Source organism: Protopterus annectens, chromosome 2.part2 (assembly GCF_019279795.1).
Source record: "Protopterus annectens isolate FY-2018-M chromosome 2.part2, PAN1.0, whole genome shotgun sequence".
Taxonomy (NCBI): domain Eukaryota; kingdom Metazoa; phylum Chordata; order Ceratodontiformes; family Protopteridae; genus Protopterus; species Protopterus annectens.
The window spans coordinates 418,977,565-419,005,115 of NC_056730.1; the positions used below are offsets into that span (position 1 = coordinate 418,977,565).

A 27,551-nucleotide genomic window follows, 5' to 3' on the forward strand; every position below is an offset into this window, starting at 1 on the left:
AACACGGAGGTATACATTTAAAAAATCCGACAGTTCATCTAACATCCTTATGCTTACATAAAATATTGACATAGAATACATAAGGAAAGTATAGTAAGATGACACAAAGAAGATAAGAATATTTGTGGCAAGAAGTAGAAAGTAATAAGAAAGGGGGAGAAGGAGAAGGCAATAGAGTTTAGGAACTGTTTGACATGTGGTGAGATAGAGAATATGAAACAAGTTTTTGTAAAATGTTGAAGGGTTAAGAAATTGTGGAAAAGAATATGGAATAGTAAAGAAGGGGAAAGTCAAGAGGAGGAGTAACATTAGATGATATGGTGCACGGAATCTATGTTCAAGGGGGTACATGTCACGTTACATGGTCGAGACCAAACGTTTGAAATTTTCAGTGCTCAAAGATAGACTTTCAACGGCACCGTACGGTGCAGATAGGGAGAATTTCCCTTTTCTGCACTGAAGTGTGGTCTCGGAGTTGGTATATTTAAGCAGGGGGATGTAAGGGGTGCAGGGGGGCTTGCCCCCCTGCCTACACTGCTAAAAGTGGTTTTTTTTTTTCTGTGTTTTTTTTGTTTTGTTTATGTTCAAACATCCAAATGTCGAACATTTGGTCTCGACCATGTAATGTTCGACATTTTGGATGTTCGAACATTTAACATAGACCCATTCAAGGTAACACTGACAAAAAAGAAAATATGTATGGCAATGACCTGCAAGTCATGGCAGGCTACAACAAAAAAAATGCTTTTTAATAAGAGATGGGATGGGAGAGAGATTTGTTTAAAATAAAGTTATATTAAATAAAGAATTCCTATTCTTTCTGAGAGTTCCCATGGGCCCTTTTACATTCACCTGAATTACCACCAACTCATGAAGATAGTGTCTTGGTTTAAATTTTTCATCCGAAGAATGGCTCAGTAAGGAGTTCAGTATCCCGTTATACTATACTGCAAAGCCAGTTCTGCAAATTAATCCAGGCATTTATTGTGGGAACACAACTTACAGCCTGCTGATCGTCCAGCACCAAAGGCAAGTTGTACCACTTTCACTGACAGCAGCAGCAGCAGTGGCATAATTAATCCTGAAACACATTTACAGCAAGTGGTTTTAGTCCTACACAGATGTAGCAGGGTACAAGACAGTTCACATGGTGACTGTAGTTCTTATTAGATTACTCACAGTTCAGTGCTATGGCTTTAAAATTGTAGTCAGACTGACGAAAAACATCCTGCTTCATTAAGCTATAAGAAATGTGCCTATAAGGGGGGGGGGGGGTTATTTTCTGAGTGGTACTCCTAAATCAGTCATCGTCAGCCCATGTAAATAGCTAATTTGTCTCTGCTGCAGTTTTCAACCGCTTAACTAATTTACATGGAAGAAAACAAAACAGGAAAGAAAGACTAAGGCAATGACAAGCCTCGGAAACTGTATTGCTTTCTGGTAGTACATTCTGAGCCATCATGGGTGGACAGACCAAAAGCTTCAAGAACATTTATGAAACCGCAGTTTATCAAACCCTGCTGTACAGCTGTGCTAGCATATTGTGTTCTACAAGGCTGGAACCTTCACTAGTGAGTCAGTGGATTCCTGAATTAAAGGACTAGATAAGACTCGGACTATGGACCACACTGACAAACTGTCATCCGACTCATTACAAATAATCTTGTCAAAAAGCATGAAGATCAAAAGATTATCTGTGAGACTCGCACTTCCTGACACAAGTAACACAAAGAATTTATAGGACTGATGTTCTGAGAGAAAGCAGCTGGGACAATAGACGACAAAAAAGCCCTGATGGTAGTCATACCAGATGCCGCTAAAGATCAGCAAGCAATGGGAGACAACAGTAAAGCAGGCTGCTGGGCTACTGGCAAGCACACAAAGAGGAGGTGAGAGAACCGTTGATCCATTTGCCGTTCAGGATACAAATGCAGATACTGTGTAAAGATCTCCAACAGTAACATTTTTTTTACCCTTAAGCTGGCAGGTCACTAAAACAATATGACACCAAAAACTTTCTGAAACAACAAAACTGAATCTACATTTCTTTACAAACTACTATGAACAGAAAACAAAAGTCCCACCTGAAATTTCTGTAAATAGTGAGGCAGTTTTGAGTGCTCATTTTCTTCATTCTCATCTTCCTCAGGTTTGCCTTCCTGAGTGTCCTCAGTTGATTCTGACTTACTGCTGTTGGAGTCTGGGGAGGTGCCACACTGCAACAAATTCAGGAAGGTATCAATCTGGAGAGGATAAAAGCATGTCATCACTATCCTGATGCCAGGTCCAGTATCAGCATTAAAATACATTTATAAAACAAATCAAAATGCTGGTATGCTGATCAAACGCAATGCATTTGTTTGCAGTGCTGGTGAATGTTATAATTATGTAAAGGATCAGAGGATGCCACGCTGATGTCACTACTGTTAATATCCTCTCCTCCCCAAATAAGGTTCCACTGGCTACTGTAATAAGTAAAGACAATGTTTACGTCACATATTGAGGATGAAAACATTTTAAGACAGGACAGACAAACTAGGCTGCACAATCTGTCAATCACACAAAGCACAGTTACAGAGATCTCACAGGACAAGAACACTGTCTTCTCATTTAGCATTAGTGAGTGATAGCCGCAGTGGTGCAGTGGTAGCGCTATCGCCTCACAGCAAGAGGTTCTCCCGTTCGATTTTCAGCTGGAGCACCTTCTGTGTGGAGTCTGCATGTCCTCCCCGTGGTCGAGTGGAGTTCGAAAGACATGCGTGAATGGGCATGCCTTCGTTGAAGGTTGGCCTTTGGGTTGGCACCTCGGCATCATAAAAATCTACTGCCAATCATTAGCGGACCAGAGTTCCGCTGTGGCGACCCCTAACCAGGAAAAGCCAAAAGAAGAAGTGGTTGGCAGCACAATGGTTATCCACTTAAAATCTGTCCTCTTTTAACTGTTATGTCTTCATCTTCACGCAAACAAAGTCTTTATCGTGGCCATCAAATGCAGCAAATTAACCAAAGGTTGGAGGGGATATTGAGGGGTAAGGCAAAGGAGTGGCAGTTTAAGACAGTCTGCAAGGGAAGACAAGGCACACACAAAACTTTTTGCAGTTTTAACAACAAAGTAATTTCAGATGTGTAATAAATCATACCTCATAGCGAGCTTATTCAAGTGGCACAGGTTAATGCAATCGTAAGCAAACTGCTGTAAATTATCTTAAAAAAAAGGAAATGAGCAGTGCCTAAGATTCATGCTCAATTTAGATTTCACGAAATTGTCAACCTGAAGTTTATATTAGAGTCCTGTGAACAACCCTCCCTCACATACTCACCTGGAAACCTGAGTTAACTGATAAGGAAATAGGAGGGGAGATCTTGCATACAGATAGACCCCGACACAGTATGGTGCATCAGGTAAAAACTATGACTTAAAAAAATGGGCAGCTTGTGCAAATCCTGCAGCACATAGGCTAAGATCCGAAAAGCACAAGTTAGTACTCTGGATGCAGAATTCTCCACCCACTGAAAAAAGCTGTGATAGCTATTAGTTAAGTTCAAAGTACAGCCCATTACAGTAGTCTAGACTAAGATAGTGCATGAATCAACATAATTTAAAACCTCATTGCCATCTGTACTAAGAGCTTTTCTTCAAGTGATAAGATGGTTTACCAGGAGCTGACACTTGTCCCCAAGGACGTCGGGAAGCGTACTGACTGTACGCACTTCAGTACAGTTTTTCTAATGGAGGGGTACCAAACAAGCACTAGGACCCAGGGAGAAGCCCATCCCAAACTGAAAAGAAAAAAAATATCGCTCAACTAGTGCAAAATTTGCAGGAAGTTCTGTTTTAGGTATGAAAATAAGGGGGTTCCATGAATTTCTAAATGAATGTCCCCTTTAATTCCGATGTATCTTTCAGTTTAATTCACATCATCATTTAGTGCCAGCATGTCCTGGGGTGTGTCATCAATGGTGCAAGGAAGAATGGGATGCTAGCTGGAGAGTAAGCGATCGTTATCAGGCAAGTTACGCGATTAATAAAATTTGCGTAATTGCGAGTACGCAGCATAGCGCCAAAACAATTTGGGAGGATTTCTGTAGTTTGTAAGGTAGGAGGTGAACATACCATATTTTAGTTGTATTTGGACATAGGACTAGTTTAAAATGTTCCATCCAGTTTTAGTTTTTGAAAAGGAAGTCTTCGGGTCATTTTTGTGCTGTTTAGTTGAAGTAGCAGCTCATATTACTGTTGTCATTTGCAGATCGGAGTAGTTTTGCTGGGTGAGTGGCTGTATGCATTTTAATTACAAATATATTAAAGGCTAAAGGTTCTAATGTTGTTTATTATCATGTTGACAGCTCCTCGGCTCGGCATACACACTGAGATAACTTGTAAATCAATTGATTGTACTGTTAAATATAGTTCCTTAAATGTAAGAAAAAGCAGGGGGTATAAAGCTCTGTCAAATGCTTTGGACAAGTCTAAAAATAGGAATGCTACCATTTTACTTTGTTTTTTTTCTGTAACAAACATACTTTATGAAAGTAAGCAATGTTGTTTCTGTGCTGTGGCCTGGCCTAAAATTATGATGTGCTGTGAAAAGTAACTTGTTCTTTGCTAGGTGGTTGACCAGATGTATGTGATCATATTTTTTAGTATTTTAGATAGGACAAGATGGCTATAGGTCTGTAGTTTGCCAGTTGTTGTGATTTGCCATGTTTATGTAAGGGGATAGCATAGGATTGTTTTTAGACTACAGGGATAATTCCTCTACTGGAGAAGCACTACATTGTTTTAATTTTCTGAGTTTTCTTTCCTCTGCAAACTGACATGCCGACAGATAACAGTGCAGGATTCTAACCGCACTTGTAATATCTACTATATAACAATCTCTCTGTCAGCAAACTTACAAATAATTAAGTACTGGAGTATATGAGTGAGTTCATTTGTGTATATGTGTGCTTCTTGCAAAAAAAAAAAAAAAAAAGATCTGCTAAATTAATATTAGTTAACTTTAATTTCAAGTGATTGTAAGTTTGTCTTCCTTTTCATATTCCATCTCTGACTTAGCACCTTCATTTCAGATGTAGTCTCATCCCCTGCTCATACTTCATCATATCCTAAACTTCTGTGAGATATCAGCTGTTTATAATATTATACAATCATAACTGTACCTGCAACACAATCAGTAACATTATTATTGTTTATAAGTGTATCACTGACTGCATAATGTTTAGATTTGGCTCCCTATACATGGTCAAAGTGAAATGGCTGGAGCATTGGTAGCCTTCAGAAAAAAAAAGATAAATGCCTTTCCTATAGGAAATCATTGCCAGTGCAATATCTAATTGTGGTCCAGCAATGATTGACTTATTTAGGGAGATTTCTCCTTTCTTCATATTGGTGCGCACATAGAGTTGGTGCAAATAATGGCATAAAGGGGTGTGTACTGCTCTCCAAAATCAAGAAAAATGAGTCTATTTCCTATTAGCTTTTTTATGATATATTTTTTTTGTTGTTCTTTTGGAACTTTGAGGATGTCTGAAGTTTTACTGTACCTAGACCCTTTAATCTAGTGTTGTTCTTTTGGAACTTTGAGGATGTCTGAAGTTTTATTGCACCTGGACCGTTTAATCTAGTTGGAACAAACAGGAAAGAAAAGAATAGCAATTAGCTTTGACAGATTCCTATGCAAATGCAAGCCAACTAGCAATGATTGACCCAGGAAGGAGCAAGAAGCAGTTTCTTTGGGTCGAGGGTTTGCTTCCCTCAGTATCCACTAAAATGGATTGCACTCATGAGTGGTCAGTTGGATTCAGTTGCTCTGTGGTAAAGTTAGCTATAATGTAAACGTGGTAAGCTACTTTAAGTGCTTTTCCACACTTGAAATGAAATATCCATGTTTGTTTTATTGTTTCATCATATACATGATTAGCATCCTGATATGTATTTTTCAGGGATGGGAGAGAGAGCAGCACTGTGAAGGGGATGTGGCTTTAAGAGCGATTGGTAAGGGGTGTGGACGGAGATCAATGTGTTGATGTGGGTGTGGTTTGGGGGGGCAGCAGACTGCGAGCTGTGAGTACAAATCTTAAAAACCTGGCTACACCCCTGCTTGTCCCTCATATGTCAATGAACTGTGAACCATCACTCCCAGTGTCTATGCAGATGGCACAACCCATTTTTATCAAAAAAAAAAAAAAAAAAAAAGTGAGAAGGAAGAACGGGAAAATGTCAGACATGCACTGACAAGCCCTAAGTTTTTGAGAGAAATAGACTAAGTTTAATTTCATTAAATTTCATCCATGAGTGTATCACTTCCAGAGAGTCCTCAAAGGCAGTAAAATCAGACATTTGCCTGACAAAGGTATGGCTGAACATCACAAGTATAACAGTGGCACTGTAAACCTTTTCCACTTACAGCATCTCTAATAGCATATACCCTGTGAATAACATCACAAGGATCAAGTCCTTTGGCATTCTGCAGACAAGTGGAGAGTTTGTGAATGAATTAACACACACCACCAACTGTTCAGAGTAGCCCGAAAGGTGAGAGACAAATGACTCAAGGACTGTACAAGACTAACGTATACACACAATTTTGGTGGATTAGGATGTCATGATTAATAGTGGTAAAAGCTGCAGAAGGATCAAGGAGGATAAAGATAAATTTAACTTTTAATCTCTTACAATTAAGAGGTCACTCACCAAACTAATGAATGCAAACTCCATACCATGCCCACATCTAAAACAGAATGATCCAGACCTAGGATATCATGGGATGTCAGATATAAGCAAAGCTGTACACATATTACCTCAGTAACTGAAAGGAAAGTTGAGGATAAGGCTGAAATTAAAGTCAGGTGGGATAGATCAAAGGAAGGCTTGTTCAGACAGCAGTCTCTAAGCTATATGGAAAAGTCCTTGTTCTGACAGAAGTATGAACAGTTTGGAAGTTCAGTGGACCCAATGACTTAAGACTCGCATCAGCAGGTAGGCCTGTAGGGCCATCACAATCTCGACAGCCTCCTGACAGTCAACATAAACAGCAAAAACTGGGTCAGTACAGAGTCAGGTCACTATAGTACTCTAATCTTTCAAGCAAAAGCAAAAAAACATACAAAAAAACATGCTGCTTCCTCTGATATTGATGATGAAAACATTTTAAGACAGGACAGACAAACTAGGCTGTACAATGTGTCAATCACACAAAAACAGTTGCAGAAATCTCACAGGGTAAGAACATGGTCTGCTCACTTAACATTTGCGAGTGGTTGGCAGCAAAATGGTTTTCCACTTAAAATCTGTCCTCAACTGTGTTATTCTTCATATTCACACAAACCTGTGTTCCTATCTATACAACTTACTAAGTTCACGGTCAAGATGTGGCTTGAAAGCCTGAAGTGGCCAGATGTGAAAATGCTTTGAGGTGCCCTGAGCCACAGAACCAGAGACACCTTCATGGTAAGCAGCAATCAGCTCATTTGGGCTTTCACTACGGACTTACAACAGAAGCTGGTATATATCAGAAATTCTGAGGTGTCATAAGATCCTTCTTGAATCAGACTTCCACGATGGCTGCACACTGACCAATAGCTTAACTTCAGATCTCCTACTGTGAAAACAAAAACTGAGCATCATTGAAACACTTTTTGGGTAAACTTCATTTACTGGTTAGAGAGTATATTGCCTGGATGCTAAAGAAGAAATTTGGAAAACATGAAAGAAAATCAACTAGAAATGTGAAAAGAAAACACTGTCTGGGAAGGATTCTGCAGCTACTCAGCAAAAAGCAGTTCAAGCTTTAGCTTTTGTTCAAGAGATGGCTTCCAGTAATTTAGAGTAAAAAATAAATCAAAAGTACTCAGAGGTGATTAAAACAGATGAAACATTGAATTGATAAACTTCAGAAATCAGACAATGAAATAAAAATAGCTGGCTGAGTATGAGGCTTCCCAAGAGAAGCTGTTTCAAAAAAATAGAGTTAGAGGACAGATATCACAGAGAAAACCAGACAAACTGGAAAAAACAGACTGTATTCATTTTATGAAAGCATGAAAGCAACTGGACTAGTGTTCCACAGCAGGATGTGTTAATTGAAAGTGCACATTGAGTGTATGCTCCAAACCTGGCTATGAGAAAGCAGCCAAAACCTACATTAGTAAAGATGCAATCAAATCGCAGAAAGAGTTGTTTCTGACAAAACTGTGGCAGCATAGTGTTTGTGGAAAATTATTATTCACTGTACATCAGGCAGAAGAGAAGCAAATTTATCCTAGCAATCAGGAAATTTCAAGAGGTAGGTGTGAGATTCAAGATGGTGCATCCACCTGTGTTCAGAGTACATTTCCAGGAGGATCAAAGGCATTTTTTGATGCATAACGGGCTATTCACGAATCAAAAAGTTTATCCAACAAAAAGTGAACCAGCAAGTAGAAAGGGATTCTGCTTCTCATTCTTCTGACAGTAAAGTTCATAGAAATTCTTTATAAGTGAAATATTTCCAATGTTCCACAGGAAAATGCTTGAGAAACAGAAAAAAATACCAGAAGTTGATGAAATGCTTCTGATGCGGAAAAAAAAAGGAACAGAAACTGAGTAGAAGAATCAGCAGTACCTTGGACTTGAACCATAGTCTGGTGTTGGGAGATGCAGATGAACAGGATGAAAACCATCAATGCTGAAATTACTGAATAGATGGAAGACTGTAAAGCATCAATCACATTTGTGAGTAGTGGCTTTGCAAGAAGTTGCTGAAAAGACTGGGTTTTTGTTGACTTTATTGAACTTGTGGGTGGACTGCAAGGCATACACCCAAATTTGTTATTAATGTTTAAAATGATACTAAAAGGGGACCAAAGTAAGTAAGTATACCATTTTTGTTCTTATCAGCATTTGTAGAAAACATTTCATGACATATAATACATGTTTCATATTGTAAAGCAGTTGTGTAGTTTGTAGTCAGGGGTATTTTAAATCTGTGTAGGGTAGTCTTTGAGTCACTGTTGTGTTAAAGATATTAAAATAAACAAGTCAGTTGCAAGAAATATAGGCTTTACAGTACAACAAGAGAAGAAAGGCTTGACAAAACCAAGTTTAATGTTACTATTCTGTGATCGCTTGTTGGGGTGTCAGTAGGATGTAAAATTGTACAGATTGCAATATATGCAGAACTAATAATTTCTCTTAATTTTACAAGGCTGAATGTCTAGATTAATGCCCTTTACTTAAGCTGTTTTTGGTAAGCGAGTAGGCTTCAAAATGATGAAAGCCATGAAAAATGCTAAGTTTCTTGAGTTAAATTTACAGAGTCATTGATGAATAATTTCCCGTGAAGATAAGCTGTCTGCAGGTACAAGCAATTAATCCTGAGAGTTCTGAACATTCTTTGCTAAAAGAAATGCAAAATGTAAAGGTACAATGACAAGCACTTCAATGAAAATTAAAGTTTGAAATTATGGGAAGTGAACAAGAGATGTCAACCTCCCTAGCAGCCTTAATAAAATTATTAAAATTAGATATTATTAAAAGACACTTGGGAGGCTGGTGTTAGCTCACTTGAAGGATATTACAGCTCCCTCATTGGACCCCCTTCAGTTTGCTTATTGAGAGAACCGGTCAGTGGATGATGGATTTAATATGGGCCTGCACTATATCTTGCAACAGCTTGACAACCCAGGGACATATGCAAGATTTTATTTGTGGACTTCAGCTCTGCATTTAATACAATAATTCCAGAACTTCTTCACTTGAAACTTGACCAGTTTTCCGTTCCTGCTTCCACCTGTCAATGGATTACCAATTTTCTAACCAATAGGAAACAGCAGGTGAAACCGGAGAAATTTACATCTGGTCACCGCACGATCAAGCCCTCCAGGGATTTGTGCTCTCCTCACTGCTATTCTCCCTCTGCACTAATAACTGCACCTCTAAGGACCCCTCTGTCAAATTTATTAAACACGCAGATGATACAACTATCAGTGGGCTCATCAAGAATGATGATAAGTTTGCATACAGACAGAAGGTTGAGCAGCTGGCCCTTTGGTAGAGTCAAAATAATCTGGAACTGACCACTCTTAAAACTGTGGAGATGACAGTGGACTTTAGGAGTGGTACTACAATATTCTCTCTCCCTTTATTTTTAATACTGCTGTGTCAGTTGTGGAATCCTTCAAGTTTTTGGGATCTATAATCTCCAGGGATGTGAAGTGGGAGACCAATGTAGGGTCCATCATAAAAAAGGCACAACAGTGAAACAGTTGAGGAAGTTCAACCTCCCACAGAACTGTTGATTCAGTTGTCCATTCTCAGCTCATCCATATCAGTGTGGTTTGGATCTTTGTCTAATAATGACAAAAATAGGTTACATACAATAGTCAGGTCTGCCGAAAATATCATTGGTGCTAGTTTGCCCTCCTTACAGGACCTCCTTACAGTACTATTCCAGAGTCATGAAAAGAGCAGAGAAGATCATCACCAACCCTTCACATCCAGGTCACCATCTTTTTGAACTATTACCATCAGCCAGATGTTATAGATAAATACGCACCAAAAAGAAGCAGATATAACAGTTTTTTTCCACAGCCCATCAAGTTTATAAATGGTAACTCAGCTTATTAGGTTGGGGATTCTTTCTTCCAAGCCTCCGAGAATTCTGCAGTACTATTTACATATTAATACTTGTTTCTTTCAGGAGTTTATTTCAGTATTTCTTGGACTGAGTTGCACTTTGCACCTTGCATGTATATGTACATTTCCTTTTTTATCTTGTTCTTAATAGTTGTATGGATGTCATTTATATAATTCATACTTGGTGAGTCACTGAAACCAGAGTCAAATTCCTTGTATGAGTGCATACTTGGCCAATAAATGTGATTCTGATTAATATCTTAATGCATTTAATAGAACAGAGTACAATTTAGTTTTACAGGGTCATAGGTTCACAGATTAGTAATAAGCTAACTGGTCTAGTGGACCATTTTAAGCTTAGCTAATTACCCCATGTGAGAATCAAACCTTGCAACTTTTCTCTGTAAGGAAAACAACTTAACCGTTATGCTAACTCCCCCCACCAGTCATAGCCGGAGTACTTTTTCTTAGGGATAAAAGGTAATATTTTCTGAAAGCATACAAGCCGATTTTCATGTACAAATGGAGGGAAACAGAGATAAGAAAACACAGCAATCACTAAGTGGGACCACTGGCTGTAGCATCTGCTTTAGCATGGGCAACCTTAATTTTAGGTTAGGTAATTCCTGTGGTTGCACCTGTTGAGTTGGAGCAATTTTCTGTCTGTTGGGTTAAATTTCATTTCATTTTTTAAATATGTACATAGTTTTGTGGGATTTTTTTCACCAAACACTTTTAATGAATCATCACTTGTGACATAGGCAAATTTACATTTGCATAAAAGTAATCCAACTATAATTAACATAAACATTATACTTCATATATATTGCTATATACCATGTAATCTAAGCAACATTACATAAATTATTCAATTCCTCTCTTTTTTTTTTAAACAGGAAACATCTTTATTAAATCATCAATCGTACATTTATATCAATGAATACAAACTGCACTGACACAATCCTAGTTAAAAGCATTTCACATCACAAACCAGACTGGCACACTCGCAGTTACAAACATTATGCATCACTGATAACCTACCCATAGTTTTCAGTCAAACATTACATAGCTCATTTAAGTCCTGCTGCCTATTAATTCTAAAACTTCGAATCTGATATGGTCAACACCATATGATCAAAGTCTTGAAACTTCAAATCTTTTAACGGAGATCTCCATACAGCACAGAAAGGGAAGGTTTCCCTTTTCTGCACTGTAGTGTGATCTCGGAGTTATCCATGGTGGTGCAGTGGTAGCGTTGTTGCCTCACAGCAAGAGGTTCTCCCATTTGATTCTCAGCTGGAGTGCGAGGAGTGCCTTCTGTGTGGAGTCTGCATGTCCTCCCCACGGTTGGGTGGGCGTTCGAAAGACATGCGTAAATGGGTGTGCCTTCGCTGAAGGTTGAACATCGAACTGGCACCTCGGCGTTCATGAAAATCTGCCAATCATTAGCGGAACGGAGTTCCACTATGGTGACCCCTAACTGGGAAAAGCCGAAAGACAACACCAACAAGTGCAATCTCGGAGTTGGTATATTTAAGTAGCAGGGGGTGTGGGGGGTGTTTGCCCCCCTGCTTAGAGCATTTACATGGTTTATTTTTGTAGGTTGTTGTGTTTTATTACATTTTCAATGTTTCAAGACTTCGATTATATGGTGTTGACCATATCAGATTCGAGGTTTTGAAACTTCAATAATGTAATATAAACCCGTTCCCACAATTCCCATTTTTTTCCTATGTAGCTTGCTCCTACCCTTTTCTAACTATCTCAATTCCAGTTTTATCTCTGTTACTATAGTTTTGTGTGTTTGTTCTAATTTTGAAAACATATTTAGTCTTTTTGTTCGACGGCTTTCATTCACAGATTCATAGGTAGGTACTAGGCTATCGACCCCAGGGCCTATACAAGCCTAGCCAAAAAGGTACCCTGGCTTTCCCCACCCAAGAAAATTATTTCCCTGTGCCCCTGTTGAGCAGAGCCACAGAGGTGATCCCCGGGGTGAATTTCCTATTTCCCATCCAATCATCAAGATTTTTTTGAAGAGTGCTAATGAGGAGCTTTGTTTGATATAGACATGTAGTTTGTTCCAGAGTATGGGAAGTCTCTGGGACAGGAATCGATCCCTCCAGCATGTTCTGTTTATTATGGTGACAAGGTTTAGGTTCCTAGAGTGTGTAGCTTGGAGGGATTGGGATTTCTTTAAGTGAAGCATGTCCAACAGCTCTGGGTTTGACATAGATTTGTATGTTAGGAAGTGATCACCTCCGAGTAGGCGAAATGCGAAAGAGTACAGCTGTAGTTTGAGACATTCTGTGCAGGGCATCTGTTTGAGGCCAGTAATCCTCTTTGTAAGGTATTTCTATGGCCTTTCCAGTTGTTGTAGATGTCTTGTGAGGTACATACCAAAGGGGCGCTGTACTCTATAATGGGTCTAATGAGTGACGAGTAGAGGGGAACAATGACCTGTTTTTTCCTGGATGAGAAACCTTTTTTGATGAGATGTACCACGCAGAAGGATTTCCCGACTACTGTGTCGATGTGATTATCAAAGGAGACACTACTGTCCACCTGTGTCCCAAGGTCTCTTATCACACTGTCGGTGTTAAGTAGACTACCACCTATGTGGTAGCTCATGGGTACAGAGTTTTTACCAAAGGGGATGACAATGCACTTTTTGGCATTGAGCTTGAGGCCATGGTTTTGACACCAGGCATCTGTCTCAGTGAGGCCCTTTTGTAGGATGTCCATATCATTAGGAGTTTCAATTATGGCTCCCTAGTTTGCAATCATCCGCGAACTTAGTTAGCCAAAGACCTTCTGTGTTAGCCTGTACTTCACAAAAGTAGATACCAAACAAGAGAGGACCCAGGACTGAACCCTGTGGTACTCCACTTGTCACTGGTCTGAAGTCGGATTTGGAGTCTGCTACTTTCACAGTGTGGGTTCTGTCAGTGAGCCAGTTGGCAACCCATCTTGTGACATAGGGATTTATACCTAGTTTAGAGAGTTAATCTATAATTTCAGAGTGGGGGATGGTGTCAAAAGCCTTGGTGAGATCTAGATAGGCGTGTGAACCACCTTACCCTCATCTACGGCTTTGGTGACTGCTTCAAAGAAGTCAATCAGGTTTACGAGACATGATCTGCCTTTTACAAACCTGAACTGGGTGAGGTCTAGAGTTTGGAGATTACCAATGTCATTATTTATAAGTTCCATGGCCTTGCAGACCAGGCTCGTTAGGCTAATGGGGAGGTAGTTCCCTAGGTCCGTGGTGGCTCCCCCTTTGCGGAGTGGGATAACCGTCACTGTGCGCCATTCAGTGGGCACAAAGCCTGAGGTGAGGCTATGATTTAACATGGTGCTTAGGTGGGGTGCCAATTCATTCTGTAGTTTATGTAGAACGCAGCCTGGGATGTTGTCAGGTCCCACGGATGCTGTGTTCTTGGCTTTGGAGAGTGTGGTTTTTACCTGTGCAGCCATGATTACAGGTATAGAGATGGGCCCTTTAGGGGGTGAGGGGGGAGTAAAGTTAGCACTGAACCTATCTGCCAGGATGTTGGCAATATCAGTTGGTTCTGCATATTTAGTGTCACTGCGCTGTAACACAGAGCAGATATGAGTGTTGCCACTGAGATTCTTGATAAAGCTATAGAATGCTTTGTGGTTGTCTTTAGAATCAGTGGCGATTTTGTTTTCATAACTAGCTTTGGAGGATTTTAGGAGGGATCTCAGCTTCTTACTGAGGCTGACCAGGGAGTTCTTCCCGTCATGGGATTTTACTCTTTTTGCAACAGTTTCTTTCTTCTGTTGTAGAGTTTGTTTATGGCAGGGGACCACCAGATTGGCTTCCATTTTTTGGAGGATAGCATCTTGGTTCTGTTAGGGATAGCACTATCCATGCACTCGTGTAAGTGCTTATAAAGTGCATTTGTGTAGGTTTCAGCAGTCGTACCTCTATTGTCCATCTAAATGGGTGTTGTGAAGTTTGCCACTTCTGTCTTAAGAAGCATGAAGTTGGCTTTGGAGATTTTTTTTACAGTGGTTTCCCTAATGGGGGATGGGGGTGGGATGTGGATGTCTAGGGCTGATTAGCTTGTGGTCGGGATCTGACCAACGAGGAATTGACCTCTGGTGTGGAACACCGGTGGCCCATGTTGGTAATGACCAGGTCTAGGATATTGCTGCCCCTGGTGAGGGTGTGGATAAGTTGATCCAAGGCGTTAGAATTTAGGAATTCCAGAAAACGTTGAGCAAAAAGAGTTGTTACATGAGTAGTTTTCCCAGTTAATGGTGGGGTAGTTGATATCGCCCATTATTAGGGTGTTGGGTTGCACCCTAATATTTTACAGTGTATCAAGAAATGAGAAGTGGGAATCCTGGGGCATGGTGGGGGATCTGTAGCAAGTTGCAATTTGGATTGCAGTCTTGCCCAGAGTTAGTTACACTTGGATAATCTCAGATGCATTATGCTTAGCAACTAGCCTGGAGGTGTGGATATCCTTAATGAATATGGACACGCCTCCACCTTTAGTGTTTCCGTCCAGGTTAGGTGGCTGAAAGGTGTGGTATGAATTATAGCGTGGTAATGCAGGGGTGCTCTCTGGAGCCTTGAATCAGGTCTCTGTCACTGCACAGATGTCGATGTTCTCCATTTTAAGGAGTGCCTAGAGTGAATGCATTTTGAGGTTTAAACTTCTAGCATTGAGTAGCACTATCCTCAGATTTTTGCTTGCTTGTACCTGTTACGGTGGTGAATTTGTCATTTGAACCTTGCCTAAAAAAGGCATTAAAACAAAAAGTCTTGAAAAACATGACATAGGCTGAAATGGAGATAAGAAACAAATGTACAAAACATCAGCCTGTTAAACACCAGTGTGTGACTAACATAAAAGTTGGAAAAGCACATTAAAAAAAAAGCTGTTATGTATAACAGTTGGTGGCAACAATTATTTTTCATAATGGCTATTTCAGATAATCTTGGAATATAATTTTCTTACAGCTACAGACAAAAAATAAAGAGTACTGAATGACATTAAGAAATGCAGAGTGCAACTAGCAATGCTGCAGGAGATAGATTTGGAAAGAAATAAGCATATGAATGTGACAAAGAAAGGATTTCCGGACAGACATTCAGGAGAATATCAGGGACAAAGGAAAAGTAAGTAATTAAACTAACAGCTAAAGGGACTCCAATAGTGACAGAAGAGGGAAAAAGACAATAATGGTAGATTTGTCTTAGTAAGGGGCTATTGGCAAGGGAGGAGGATTATGCTGGTATGTATTTATATTCCACTCAAAACTGCCATTATGGAGCTTAAGATCATTCTTGGAGAAATAATCAGCTTTCAGCTAGGAATACTACTTGTAGGTAGGGACTAAAACTTGATTTGCAATGGCGAGAATGTAGCAGGGTGACCTAGAAGGAAAAAAAATAACAAAAGAGGGCAGCTTTCTGAAACATTTATGAAAATATTTCATATGGAAGATGTAAATTCAGTTGTAGAAACTCGCAGAGGGCAGCTTTCTGAACAATTCATGAAAGTATTTCATATAGAAAATGTAAATTCAGTTGTAGAAACTTGGACAGAATTTACATATTACTCCCCAAGGTACAATAACTGGTCTAGAAAGCTTGGATACACATCCAATAACTACTTCAGATCATGAACCAAAAAAACTATGACAAATGCAGGACAATGAAGCCAAAATAAGACACTGGCACTTTCCTGCCTAACTGTAAAAAAAAAGGAATTTAAGGAAAGGGTACTGGAAGACTGAAATTTCTTCAGAAGTTATAGTTTGTTAGTGGGATAAAATCAGAGTAGAAATAAAAGAGAAATAGATATGGTTAAAAAGTAACAGGAATTATTTAGAGGGGGTAGCAAAGGTTAAAGTATTACAGAATAAAGACAATCTCACACAATAAGAGGAGGTAGAAATGCAAAGTGTTACAGAAAAAAAATATGAGAGTATCTGGATAACATGCTTGAGTTTAGACAGATTGCTGTTAAGCAACTATTTTTGGTAACTGCAGAGCACAAAAACGTTTAGCACAATGACTTAGGCAGCAGAAAGTAGAAAGGATTGTTGTCAAACTTAGGGAGCCTATAACAAGCATTGCTAGAGGTCCTGTAGCGGTTTTAGAAATATTTTGGACATTTTATGAAAATGTTTATAAAGCAGATTAATGTGGAAATCAAGAAAGAGCACAAATGAAAATATTTATGGAAGACTTAATCATGTCAAAGACAGGTTGATGAGGCTCAACAGTCAACAACTAAGATAGGAGATAATAAGATAAAATGGTGATGTATAATCAATCTTTAGGAAAGTCTCTAGGAACAGACAGTATTCCTGTGGAAATCGGGAAGAAAGCTATAAAGATCTGAGAGATTTTAATAGTATTTTAAAAGGAGAGGAAGCCCTGACATCTTGAAGAAAGCTATGGTGGCTGCATTATCTAAGGGTGGTAAAGATCCATCAAAAACAGATTTGTACAGACCCATTTCAACTTTAAATTATGACTATAAAGTGTTTATGTCTATACTAGCTAAAAGAATGGCAGATGTGTTTGCCAAAATTGATACATTTGGCTCAAAGAGGTTTTGTGGAGGGGAGGCAAACATTTGACAACATTAAGAGAACAATGATGATCCAGAGGAAAGCAGAATATAGGAAAATACCATTGTTAATGCTCAGTCTTGATGCAAAGAAAGCATTCAACACAGTAAGCTGGAATTTTATGAGAAGGGCAATGGAAGCATTCCCATTCTTTGATATAATACTATGGCTAATTAGGAGGATATATGAAAGATCGGAGGCAAAAATTAAAGTGGGAGAATTCCTCTCTAATAAGTTGTGTCTAAAAAGCGGAACCAGGTAGGAGTGTCCTCTTCCCCCTTTATTATTTGCTTTATATTTAGAACCACTGGCAAATTAAATAAGGAACTTAGAAATGCAAGGATATAATTGCTATGGTAATCAAGAAAAGTTGGCTTTATTTGCAGATATTCTGTGCCTGATAAAATCCAGAAACAGATAGAAGTTCACAGGTTAGTCCTATGCTAACTGCCCTTGTGGACCATTTTATGCCTAGCCAATTAACCCATGTGAAAATCAAACCCTACAAATTGTGTCTGTAAGGCAAATATCTTAACCATTATGCCAACCTCCCTCTGGTGTTGTGGAACATTTTGAGAGTGTTTCAAGTCTTTTCATGAAATACAATTAATAAAGATAAAACAAAGCCTATAGCCGTAAATTATGTACCCACAAGCGAATTGGTTCAGCAATACCCACATTTATGGGGCCTTGATAAGATGAAGTACTTAGGAGTACAGATTACACAAAGGCTTCTGTTACGGCAGTTTAGAATATGTGGGAAGAGATTAACAAACAAAAATGCTGAGAAACTGGAAGCTCTTTTTTATAGATATGGGCAGTAAGATACAAACAGTGAAAATGTTTTCAGTCATTTTAATTTTATATATGGGTCTGGCATATTTTTATCAATTAGAGGAGAGGTTGTGAACAATAATTAATAAACAGATGAAGGAATTTATCTGGGAGGGAAAGAAAGCAAGAGTTAAGCAGGATAAGTTGATCCTTCCAATAGGACAAGATGATTTAGGATTACCTGATTTGAAAGGGTACTTCACAGTTAAGGCATATACATAACACAAGCAGAAGGTTATAATTAAAAATGAAAAGGGATGATGATGAAGCAGGGAGGAAGTTCAAGAAAGAGCGAGTGAGTTGGATTTTGGATACAGATCCTTAAGGAGAATAACTACCACCATACAGAATATTACATTCATAAAGTAGCAGAAAGTATTCAATTAACTAAGACGAGAATACAGAAAGGAGATTTTTACCAATAGGGATGAGTGTAAGAAGAGGTGCAGAAAATATGCAAGAGGGGGTTGGAATTTACTGGAAAAAATGGGAAAAGAACCAAATTATTGGAAGCAAAAAGCTAGAGGGAGAAAGGTAATAGACTGGGATGAGGGTGGGAAGATGTTTGGACGACAGGCTACAGACTGCCTTCACTACTGAGGACTCACTTCAGAGTACTGGCAAAAAGAAAGTGATGGGGGAATCTTAATACTTGCTCTGGTGGGGTTTTTTAAAATCAAATCTATATTGGAAGCTGCTGTTAAAAAGGGTAATTAGTGGGGAATATAAAATATTGCATGCTAACTATAAGAATCAGAGGAGGATAGAAAAGATTGAGAAGAGAGACTGGAAAAGCAATTTACAATAGAACAATGGGAGAAGACATGTATGCCTCCCAAGTATGCAATAAAGTTCAGAAGGTTTAGGATCTTTGCTTGGAAGTGTTTGCATAGGTATTTTTATACTCCAGACTTCAAAGAATTTTTCCTCAAGTAGACAGCAAATGTTGGAGGTATGATGAGGAAGAAAGAATTGAGAATATGTGTTTTGGGAGTGTAATGAGTTGGCAGATTTTAAAAACTCTCTACAGAGCACTCCGTCAGAATATTGGTGAACAAATGGTTCTAAGTAAGCATATGATTTTTTGTGCTGTGATACAGGATTCTGAATTGCCCAGACACACTAAGGCCTTATTAAGTTTAATTATGTTGGCTGCCAAAAAAGGAATTACTAGAAAATGGAAATCAAGTCTAAGCCAACTGTATCTGAAGTATTGAATTTAATAAGAGATGAAAGAACTGGAATAGGTATCTTTAGAAAAGGGTAGGAGCAAATTCCATAGAAAGAATGGAAATCGTGGGAGCAATACATGTAGAATAATGTTCATGAGTAGGAGGACTGAGGTTTAAGGGAAGCCAGGAATTCACCAATTTATGTAACGCAGGCTGATAATTGCAAATAAAAGATGTGTTTCTATAATGTATGTAAATGGAGAAAATATTAATATGGTTTGTTTAGTTTTCTGTTAATGCATGTTTGCCTATGTCTTAAATGCAGAAGCCAGCAACCCGGGCCGGTATTGTGATATAGTGCTTCAACCCCTCCGCTCTTGAAATGAAGAGCAAAAAAAAAAAAAAAAGAAACTATGATAAGCCAATCCATACATTATTGTAAGTGATCTGCTTATTATAGTCAGTTCTTCCACTGAAGAATTCTCAAATCACTGTACTAGACTTTAAAACAGAAGAATAAGAATCCCTAGAAGTAAAGAATATAAAGACAAGTCACAATTAACTCAGTAAATGATGCATTACTATTATTGCTATTCAGAATTATACCATGGAAAATAGATTAATATATAAAGCAACTAGGTAGATGAAAGTTAACAGTCATGTCCTGACATGCAGTATGCTAAAAATCAGTCACAGTGCCACACAATTCACACTGTTCTTTAGAAACTAAATTATTACCAAAAAAACACCAATATTCTGTCCAAGACAGGCTAAACATGGAATGCCTGAAGATAAGTGGAAGCCCACAGTAATAATCATTGAAAGAATTTGTGAAGGCCTCAATGTTTTTGATGAAAAAAAATGATGTAACCAATGCTGGTTTAGACACACCAGAAAAAACAAACCCTAAAAGGGTCCACAGATATGTATTCCATTACACTCCAAGAAATCAGCAATGGGCCTCAGAACCAATAAAAGATGCAAAACTATTCAGTTCTTGGCTCATTCCTAAGCATGACTGAAACACAGAGAATGCAAACAGAAAGTGATAGATACCATAAAGAAATATGAGTTGTTGGGCAGAAAACCAGCAAGGAAGTAGCTTCAAACCAGCATTGGTGTTGCATCAATGTACCTGAAATGGATCTCTGAGACTTTAAAACAGATGGAACAGTACCACAAAGGCCATGTGGTACTTCTCCGTTATCGGGGCAACAGGTGTAACGCAGTAGCATGTGCACACAATGATCGCACAGCTGTTAGTTCTGAAGCAGTTATTTTGAAAGAGAAAAAAGACAGTAATGTGTTGCACTGTTTTGTCTGGTTTAACAGAAGTAACTTGACAAAGTAGTACACAAGCAGAACCACAACATTTACGTGCACATAATGTAGCCTTTTTAATTAATAATGGAAAGTACCAAATCTCGTACTAAGCCATTCAATGAGTGTAAAGCAACAATTTTAAATGCAGCTCAGGCACTAAGCACAACATCCGTGATGCAGGCATTGAGATCGTTGCTGGACATTATCTGCAAGTAACACGTTGATTCTGCAATGGATTGGATGCGATAGGGTATGCAGTACACGTCATGCTTGGGATCGCCATGATTGATAAGGAAGTAAAATAAACACTTTGTGAAATAAAATAAAATAAATGAGGAGACACTGATGAACCTGTAATATTCGTAAATTGTTACCTTGTCATTTGCTATATGATATTGCATGCTAAAATAAGAAAGCCTATTTTAATCAGATTTTAGCTAAGTAAATTTTAAAAATCTTAGAACTGGATAATGAGAGCTCAGAAGCTGAAAATAAAATATTTTCTTAACAATATTGTCATGGACTGGCTTGAGCTGATGTAGTTTATTTTCATTTTGTAGAAGCACAAAGCTGCATGTACATAACAGAAGGTGACACTGTGTTGGAGGCGTGCACGGTATTATTTTTGGTCACAGTTAAGGGGATTTCACTTTGAATCATACAAGTAGGGGTATAAAGGCTGTTGAAACCTGGGCCCATATACTTAAAGGAAAATGCAGTTATTTCACTACTGCCTGCAACGTAGACAGAAGCTCTGATGTGACTGTCGTACAAAGTGTTAGTTTTAATTGCATGAAATAAATTCCCACATCAGCAGCAGTGCGATCTTTGCGAGCCGGTGCTAACTTTCCAAGTGCTTATTACAGCTGTTGCCCCAATAACAGAAAAGTATACAGACCCCAAAGGGCATACAGTATAATAAAGAAAATGCAAGTTAACACAGTAATGAAACGAAGCTTATTAAACAAATGCTGGGAAACGCACAGAGAAACTTGAAAAGTAAGCAGGAAACTAAGTGAATAACTCAAACTATGACAGGAATCTAAACTATGTTGAGTAACTAACAGCAATGAAAGTACTGTAACAAGTCTAACTAAGAAAATATATGACAATTCCGCCAGGACAATGTCAAACAAATCCATTGAAGTACACAATGAGACAAGAAACACATCTGTAAAGCACAAAAACAGCCAACCCAAAAGAAACACAGAAAGGCAATTCTTGTGGCAAAAGTTAAAAAACTTGAAGAAATCCCAATCCCTCTGAGCCACACGCTCTAGGGACCTTAACCTTGTCATCACAATACAGAACATGCCGGAGTTTCCCAAAGACTTCCCATACTCTGGAATAAACTACCTATCTATATCAAACAAAGCTCCTTAATAGCACTCTTCAAGAAAAATCTTGATGACTGAATGGGAAATAGGAAATTCACCCCAGGGATCACTTTGGTGGCTCTGATAGACAGTGGCATAGGAAAATAATTTTCTTGGGTGGCAAAAGCCAGGGTACCTTTTTGGCTGGGCTTTTATAGGCCCTAGGGCCGATAGCCTAGTATCTACCTATGAACCTAAGTGTCTTTTACAAGAAACTTTGTCAATCATCAGACTGATGAAACGGCGCAGTTGAGAAACTACTAACCATTCGTCATTAATAGGAACATTTGACTTTTTAAATCTTTTGTTCCTCATTGTTCTAAATGGGTTGGTCAAGCATTCATTGTTAAGATTATTTTTAACAAATATTCATGGGAATTGATCTTGAATCATATAATTAATCAAAATAACTTTATAAAAAGTAACCTTTAAATATACTGTGAGCTTCTTGCTTTGATTTATTAAGCATTCCAGATTTAAGCCATTTGCTCCACATTATGAGGCAATGTTCCACATTTTGAATATGGTAGGTTGGGATCTATGCCAACAACAGTTATGACAATTTGAAACTAGCAAAACAAAAGTACTTAAAATCAGGCTAAAACAGGATAAGTATGAACGCCAGCCATTTTGCATGAGAACAGGAGAAGGATGCCGTCATATTCCTTTCATTTGTCCAACCTGTTAGTAAAATGTTTACTTTTCTAATCCAAGAAACAATGCTTCAGAAGTGTACTAGTGCCCGTCAGCATTTAATTAGCCAGAAGATGCCAAATTTCCACTCAATATGCCTGGTCAGTGGTAACTGCACTTCATGTGCTCTTCTTTGAAGAGAAATACGATTATAACTCCGCATGCAGACAAAATAACATTTTGTTATCTGGTAACCTATGAGGTTTTTGTCTCAAGCACATAAATTCTGAATGCTGTAACAAAGAAAAGACAGGGCAAGGGAAGCACTGTCATCTGTTACCAAAGAACTCTTGCATACTAACCACTTAGGTTCATAGGTATGTACTAGGCTATCAGCCCTAGGGCCTATATAAGCCTAGCCAAACAAGGTTCCTGGCGTTTGCCACCCAAGAAAATTATTTTCCTGTGCCCCTGTCAAGCAGTGCCACAGCAGTGATCCCCGGGGTGAATTTCCGTTTCCCATCCAATTGTCAAGATTTCTCTTAAAGAGGACTAATGAGGAGCTCTGCTTGACATGAATGGGTAGCTTGTTCCAGAGAGTGGGAAGTCTCTGGGACAAGAATCTATCCCTCCAGCATGTTCTGTTTAATGTGGTGACAAGGTTTAGGTCCCTGGAGTGTGTGGCTCGGAGAGACTGGGATTTTCTTTTAAGTGTAGCATGTCCATCAGATCTGGGTTAGACATGGCTTTGAACGTTAGGCAGAGCTCGCCTCTGAGTAGGTGATATGCGATGGAATAGAGCTGGAGTTTTCTGAGACGGTCTGCATATGGCATCTGTTTGAGGCCGGTAATCCTCCTAGTGAGGTACTTCTGTGGCCCTTCTAGTTGTTGCAGATGTCTTGCAAGGTACATGCCAAACAGGGCATTGTACTCTATAATGGGTTTGATGAGGGATGAGTAGAGAGGAATGATGACCTCTCTTTTTCTGGAGGAGAACCCCTTTGTGATGAGGTGTGCCACGTAGGAGGATTTCTAAAATCCATGGGGATTTTATTTTCGTAACTAGCTTTGGAGGATTTTATGAGGGATCTTAGCTACTTGCTGAGGCTGACCAGGGAGTTCCTGCAATTATGGGATTTTACTATTTTTTGCAACAGTTTCTTCCTTCTGTTGTAGAGTGTTTATGGCAGGGGACCACCAGATTGGCTTCCTTTTTTTGGAGGACAGCGTCTTGGCTCTGCTGGGGGATGGCACGGTCCATGCACTCGTGTATGTGCTTATATAGTGCTTTTGTATATGATTCAGCAGTTGTGTCTCTATTTTCCATCTGTGTGGGTGATGTGAAGTTGGGTTTGGAGAAATTTTTTTACGTCGGTTTCCTTAACGGGGGCGGGATATGGATGTCTAGGGTGATTAGCTTGTGGTCAGACCTGACCAGTGAGGAGTTGAGCTCTGGCATGGGGCATCTGTTACCCATATTGGTAATGACCAGGTCCAGGATGTTTCTCCCCCTGGTAGGGGTATGGACAAGCTGATCTAGGGTGCTGGAATTGATGAATTCCAGAAAACATTGGGCAGATGAGTTAGTACACGAGTAGTTTTCCCAGTTGATGGTTGGGTAGTTGAAATCTCAAAATATTAGGGTATTAGGTTGTACCTTAATATTATCCAGTGTATTGAGAAACATGGAGTGGACATCCTGGGGCATGCCTGGGATCTGTAACAAGCTACAACCTGAATTGCAGTCCTGCCCAGTGTTAATTGTACTTTGATAATTTCGGATGCATTATGTTGAGCAACTAGCCTGGAGGTGTGGATATCCTCTATGAATACGGATATGCCTCCTCCTCCTCTAGTGTTTCGGTCCAAGCTAGGTGGCCAAAAGGTGTGTAAGAATTGTAGCCTGGTAATGCAGGGGTGCTCTTTGGAGCCTTAAACCAGGTCTCTGTCACTGTACAGATGTCGATGTTCTCCATCTTAAGTAGTGTTTCAAGTGAGTGCATTTTGAGGTTTAGACTTCTAGCATTAAGTAGCATTACCCTTAGATTTTGCTTGTTTGTATCTACTATGGTGGTGCGTTTGATGTTTGAGCCTTACCTAAAAAAAGGCACTATAGGGACGGCAAGAGCCTTAGCCAGTATCTGGAATCCCAGAGGAGACAGGTGCAGGCCCATCTCTGGCAAATCATCGTGGCCTGCCGATCATGTCATCCAAGACATATACTGGATCCCCTTGGAATGACACGAGAAGCTTAGCCAATTGTTGAAGTCAATCATTTTGCCCTTGTACTGTGGTATTCTGGGTGATGGCAGGATGCTACTCAGGGCTAGTGTCATACTTGCCTGGGCCACATTCACAGCTAACATTTTAATGCATAAGAAAGACTCCATTCTACATAAGCAATTGTTATTTTGTTTCCTGCATCCACCACCCTCAGTATACTGAAAAGGCACAGAATATGTATTTTTCCTACTTTCAAGCATTTATTTATTTATTTAGTGCCTTTAAGCTCACATTTGTCAACACTTAAAACACTACAATGTACTTATGGTTCTCAATTCAGCACCAAATCAAAAATTCTAATTGCCCTCGCATAGCATTTTTTTTTAATAACATCTCTTACTGTGTGTACGCCAACGTAGCATTCCCTACTACTTCTCTGGCACAATAGTTTTCAGACACAGAGGGACCTCAGCTGGCAAACAAATGAAAATCTCTGCATATACGCCACAGAAATAATTATTTTATCCTCTTACACATCACAGGCAGTGACATTCAGAAAAACAGCTTATGCCAGCATCTTCATGCAGGGTGGCATCAAGCTGATAAAATAACATCAGTATTTACAAATCTAAACATTGTGATGAGGCAAATGTATTTCTAAAGATGCCATTATGAGTTGATTCAATTAAGCTGCTTCGTTCTAAAAATAAATTCCACAGTACATTTAAAATTAACCTCAATTTATCATCCCGCAGAGGTTAAATGCAGATTAAAGTAGCTCCTGTTACCTTCCTTCATGTGAAAGGAAACATTATTATTCGCAATTTGTAAGTGTAATACTTTCTGAATTTATATCAAGGATTAATCTCATACCAATAATGGAAAACTTTTAAGATAGCTTTCAAGTTTTGCAACAGTCCATCAGTTTTTGACAGTGTTTGATACGGACGCATAATTTTTCCAAATTTTGTAACCGTTTGCAGATAAACACTTCAAGACTAAAGTAATGTCTCATCATTCAAAGCTGTAGATGGAGACATCCATATTTACAAAACATCACTGTAACTTGCATGGGCAAGCAGAATTACTAACGACTTGCATAAATATAAGACTTGGCAATTATCTTTTGCTGAAATAAGTTGGATGTTTCCATTAAAAAAACAAACAGCCATTTACCTATTTGCATGCAAGAACGTGCCATTAATAAAAGATCTTCCATGGATCACAGCCAGTATGTCAGTTATATCACAGAGGACTGCCACCCACTGACTATGATATCATCTGTGATAATTGGGTGACACTGATCCCAACAAATGCTGTGCTGTTGAACTACTTAGATTACATGTCAACTGAGCAAATGCAATGCCTGTCAACTTGTCATACTGAGTATACTGATACCTGTTAAATGTTAGGATCATTTCCTGGGAAAAGCTGGCCCCATACTCTGAAAGGATAGGAAAGTGACTCCTGTGGGTGGCTTTCACAGCTTACAAAAAAGTACAGTGCTGCCTCAAGCCAGTCCTAACTCCATGGGACTGTGGGAAGAAGAAACACAGCCTATGAACGAGTGACCTCATACCCTGTAACACTTCAAGTGAACCATTACAGAACACTGTCAGTGCCAAGCTGGTGCAACAGAGCAGTGTTTACACAATGGGCACCTCTATGGTACTCAAGTGATCTTCACCAGGTACAGATGCTTCTAAAAGTGCACATCTCTGTGGTTCGAACTACAGTGATACACTGAAGACAGAGTATGTCAGGTTAAATTTGTGGTCAATGAGATGTAAAGATTAGTGACAGCTATAAGCTCAGGATGCAAAATTTGGCACTAAAGGTGTTGCCAGATATTACAATCTACCTAAACAAAACATAAGGAGAAAGCACTACTGACAGCTGTCAAAAAGAGTCACAAGACTGAGCTTGTAGATATCAGCTATGCACACAAGGTGGTAACTGTAATGAAGGGGAACAACAGTTCCCACAGTGGAACTGAAGCAGCCTCTCTCATTTCTTCTCTATAGTACTGGCAGACTAAATGCAGGAAGTCAGTTTTGGCCAGCAGCAAGGCTGATAAGCTAGGCTTGACAGCACAGCAAATATTAGGATGGGTCTCCTCCAAACATTACAAAATACTTCAGTACCTTGATAAATCTTTGAGAATGTTTCTTGTAATGAAAAAAAAAACACCCTCTGACATGGACTGCTGTGCCATCCACATCCCTGATAAATATATGAGTTTGCTGTACTTCAGAGAAGGGGTTATACTCTGAGATAGTGCAACCTTGGACTTTGTATGAGCTCCCCAGATTTCTTAGTCTCAGCACTCCGAGATATGGGGTACACTGAGGTACAGCAACCCTGGACTTCGTATATACACCTCAAACTTGTTAGTCTCACCATTCCAAGAGAAGGCAGTATACTACAAGGTGCCATTACCTTGAACTTCATACGTAGCCCTAAATTTGTTGTTACTGTCATGTCCTTGAAATTACAAGAACTATTCACATTTGAAGCAGTGTGACCTAATCCAAGACCCAGACTACTTTCCTGTTATGGAGGCAAGTTCTCTGCTGTTAACTGAAAGACATGGGTTTGATGTGGAGTGTTTTTTTCTGTTAAATTCCAAAGCACTCAGACAATGAAGAATCCCAACATCTTCCCAAGGAGGCATATAAAGTGAGACATTCCTCTTGAGTGGGTGGGAATAAATGACAGCTTCCAGACTGTGGGCAAAATCCTACCAAATTACGA

The 27,551-nt window shown here is 39.2% G+C and overlaps 1 protein-coding gene across 1 annotated transcript in view; it reads right to left on the bottom strand.

The window, feature by feature from the left end:
- MRPS27 (mitochondrial ribosomal protein S27) overlaps positions 1 to 27,551 on the bottom strand; it is a 1,668,787-nt gene that overhangs the window by 126,906 nt on the left and 1,514,330 nt on the right. Inside the window, exon 8 of the mRNA XM_044063934.1 lies at positions 2,085 to 2,243. Within this exon, the coding sequence (XP_043919869.1) occupies positions 2,085 to 2,243 (159 nt within the window). The remainder of the gene's footprint in view (positions 1 to 2,084; positions 2,244 to 27,551) is intronic.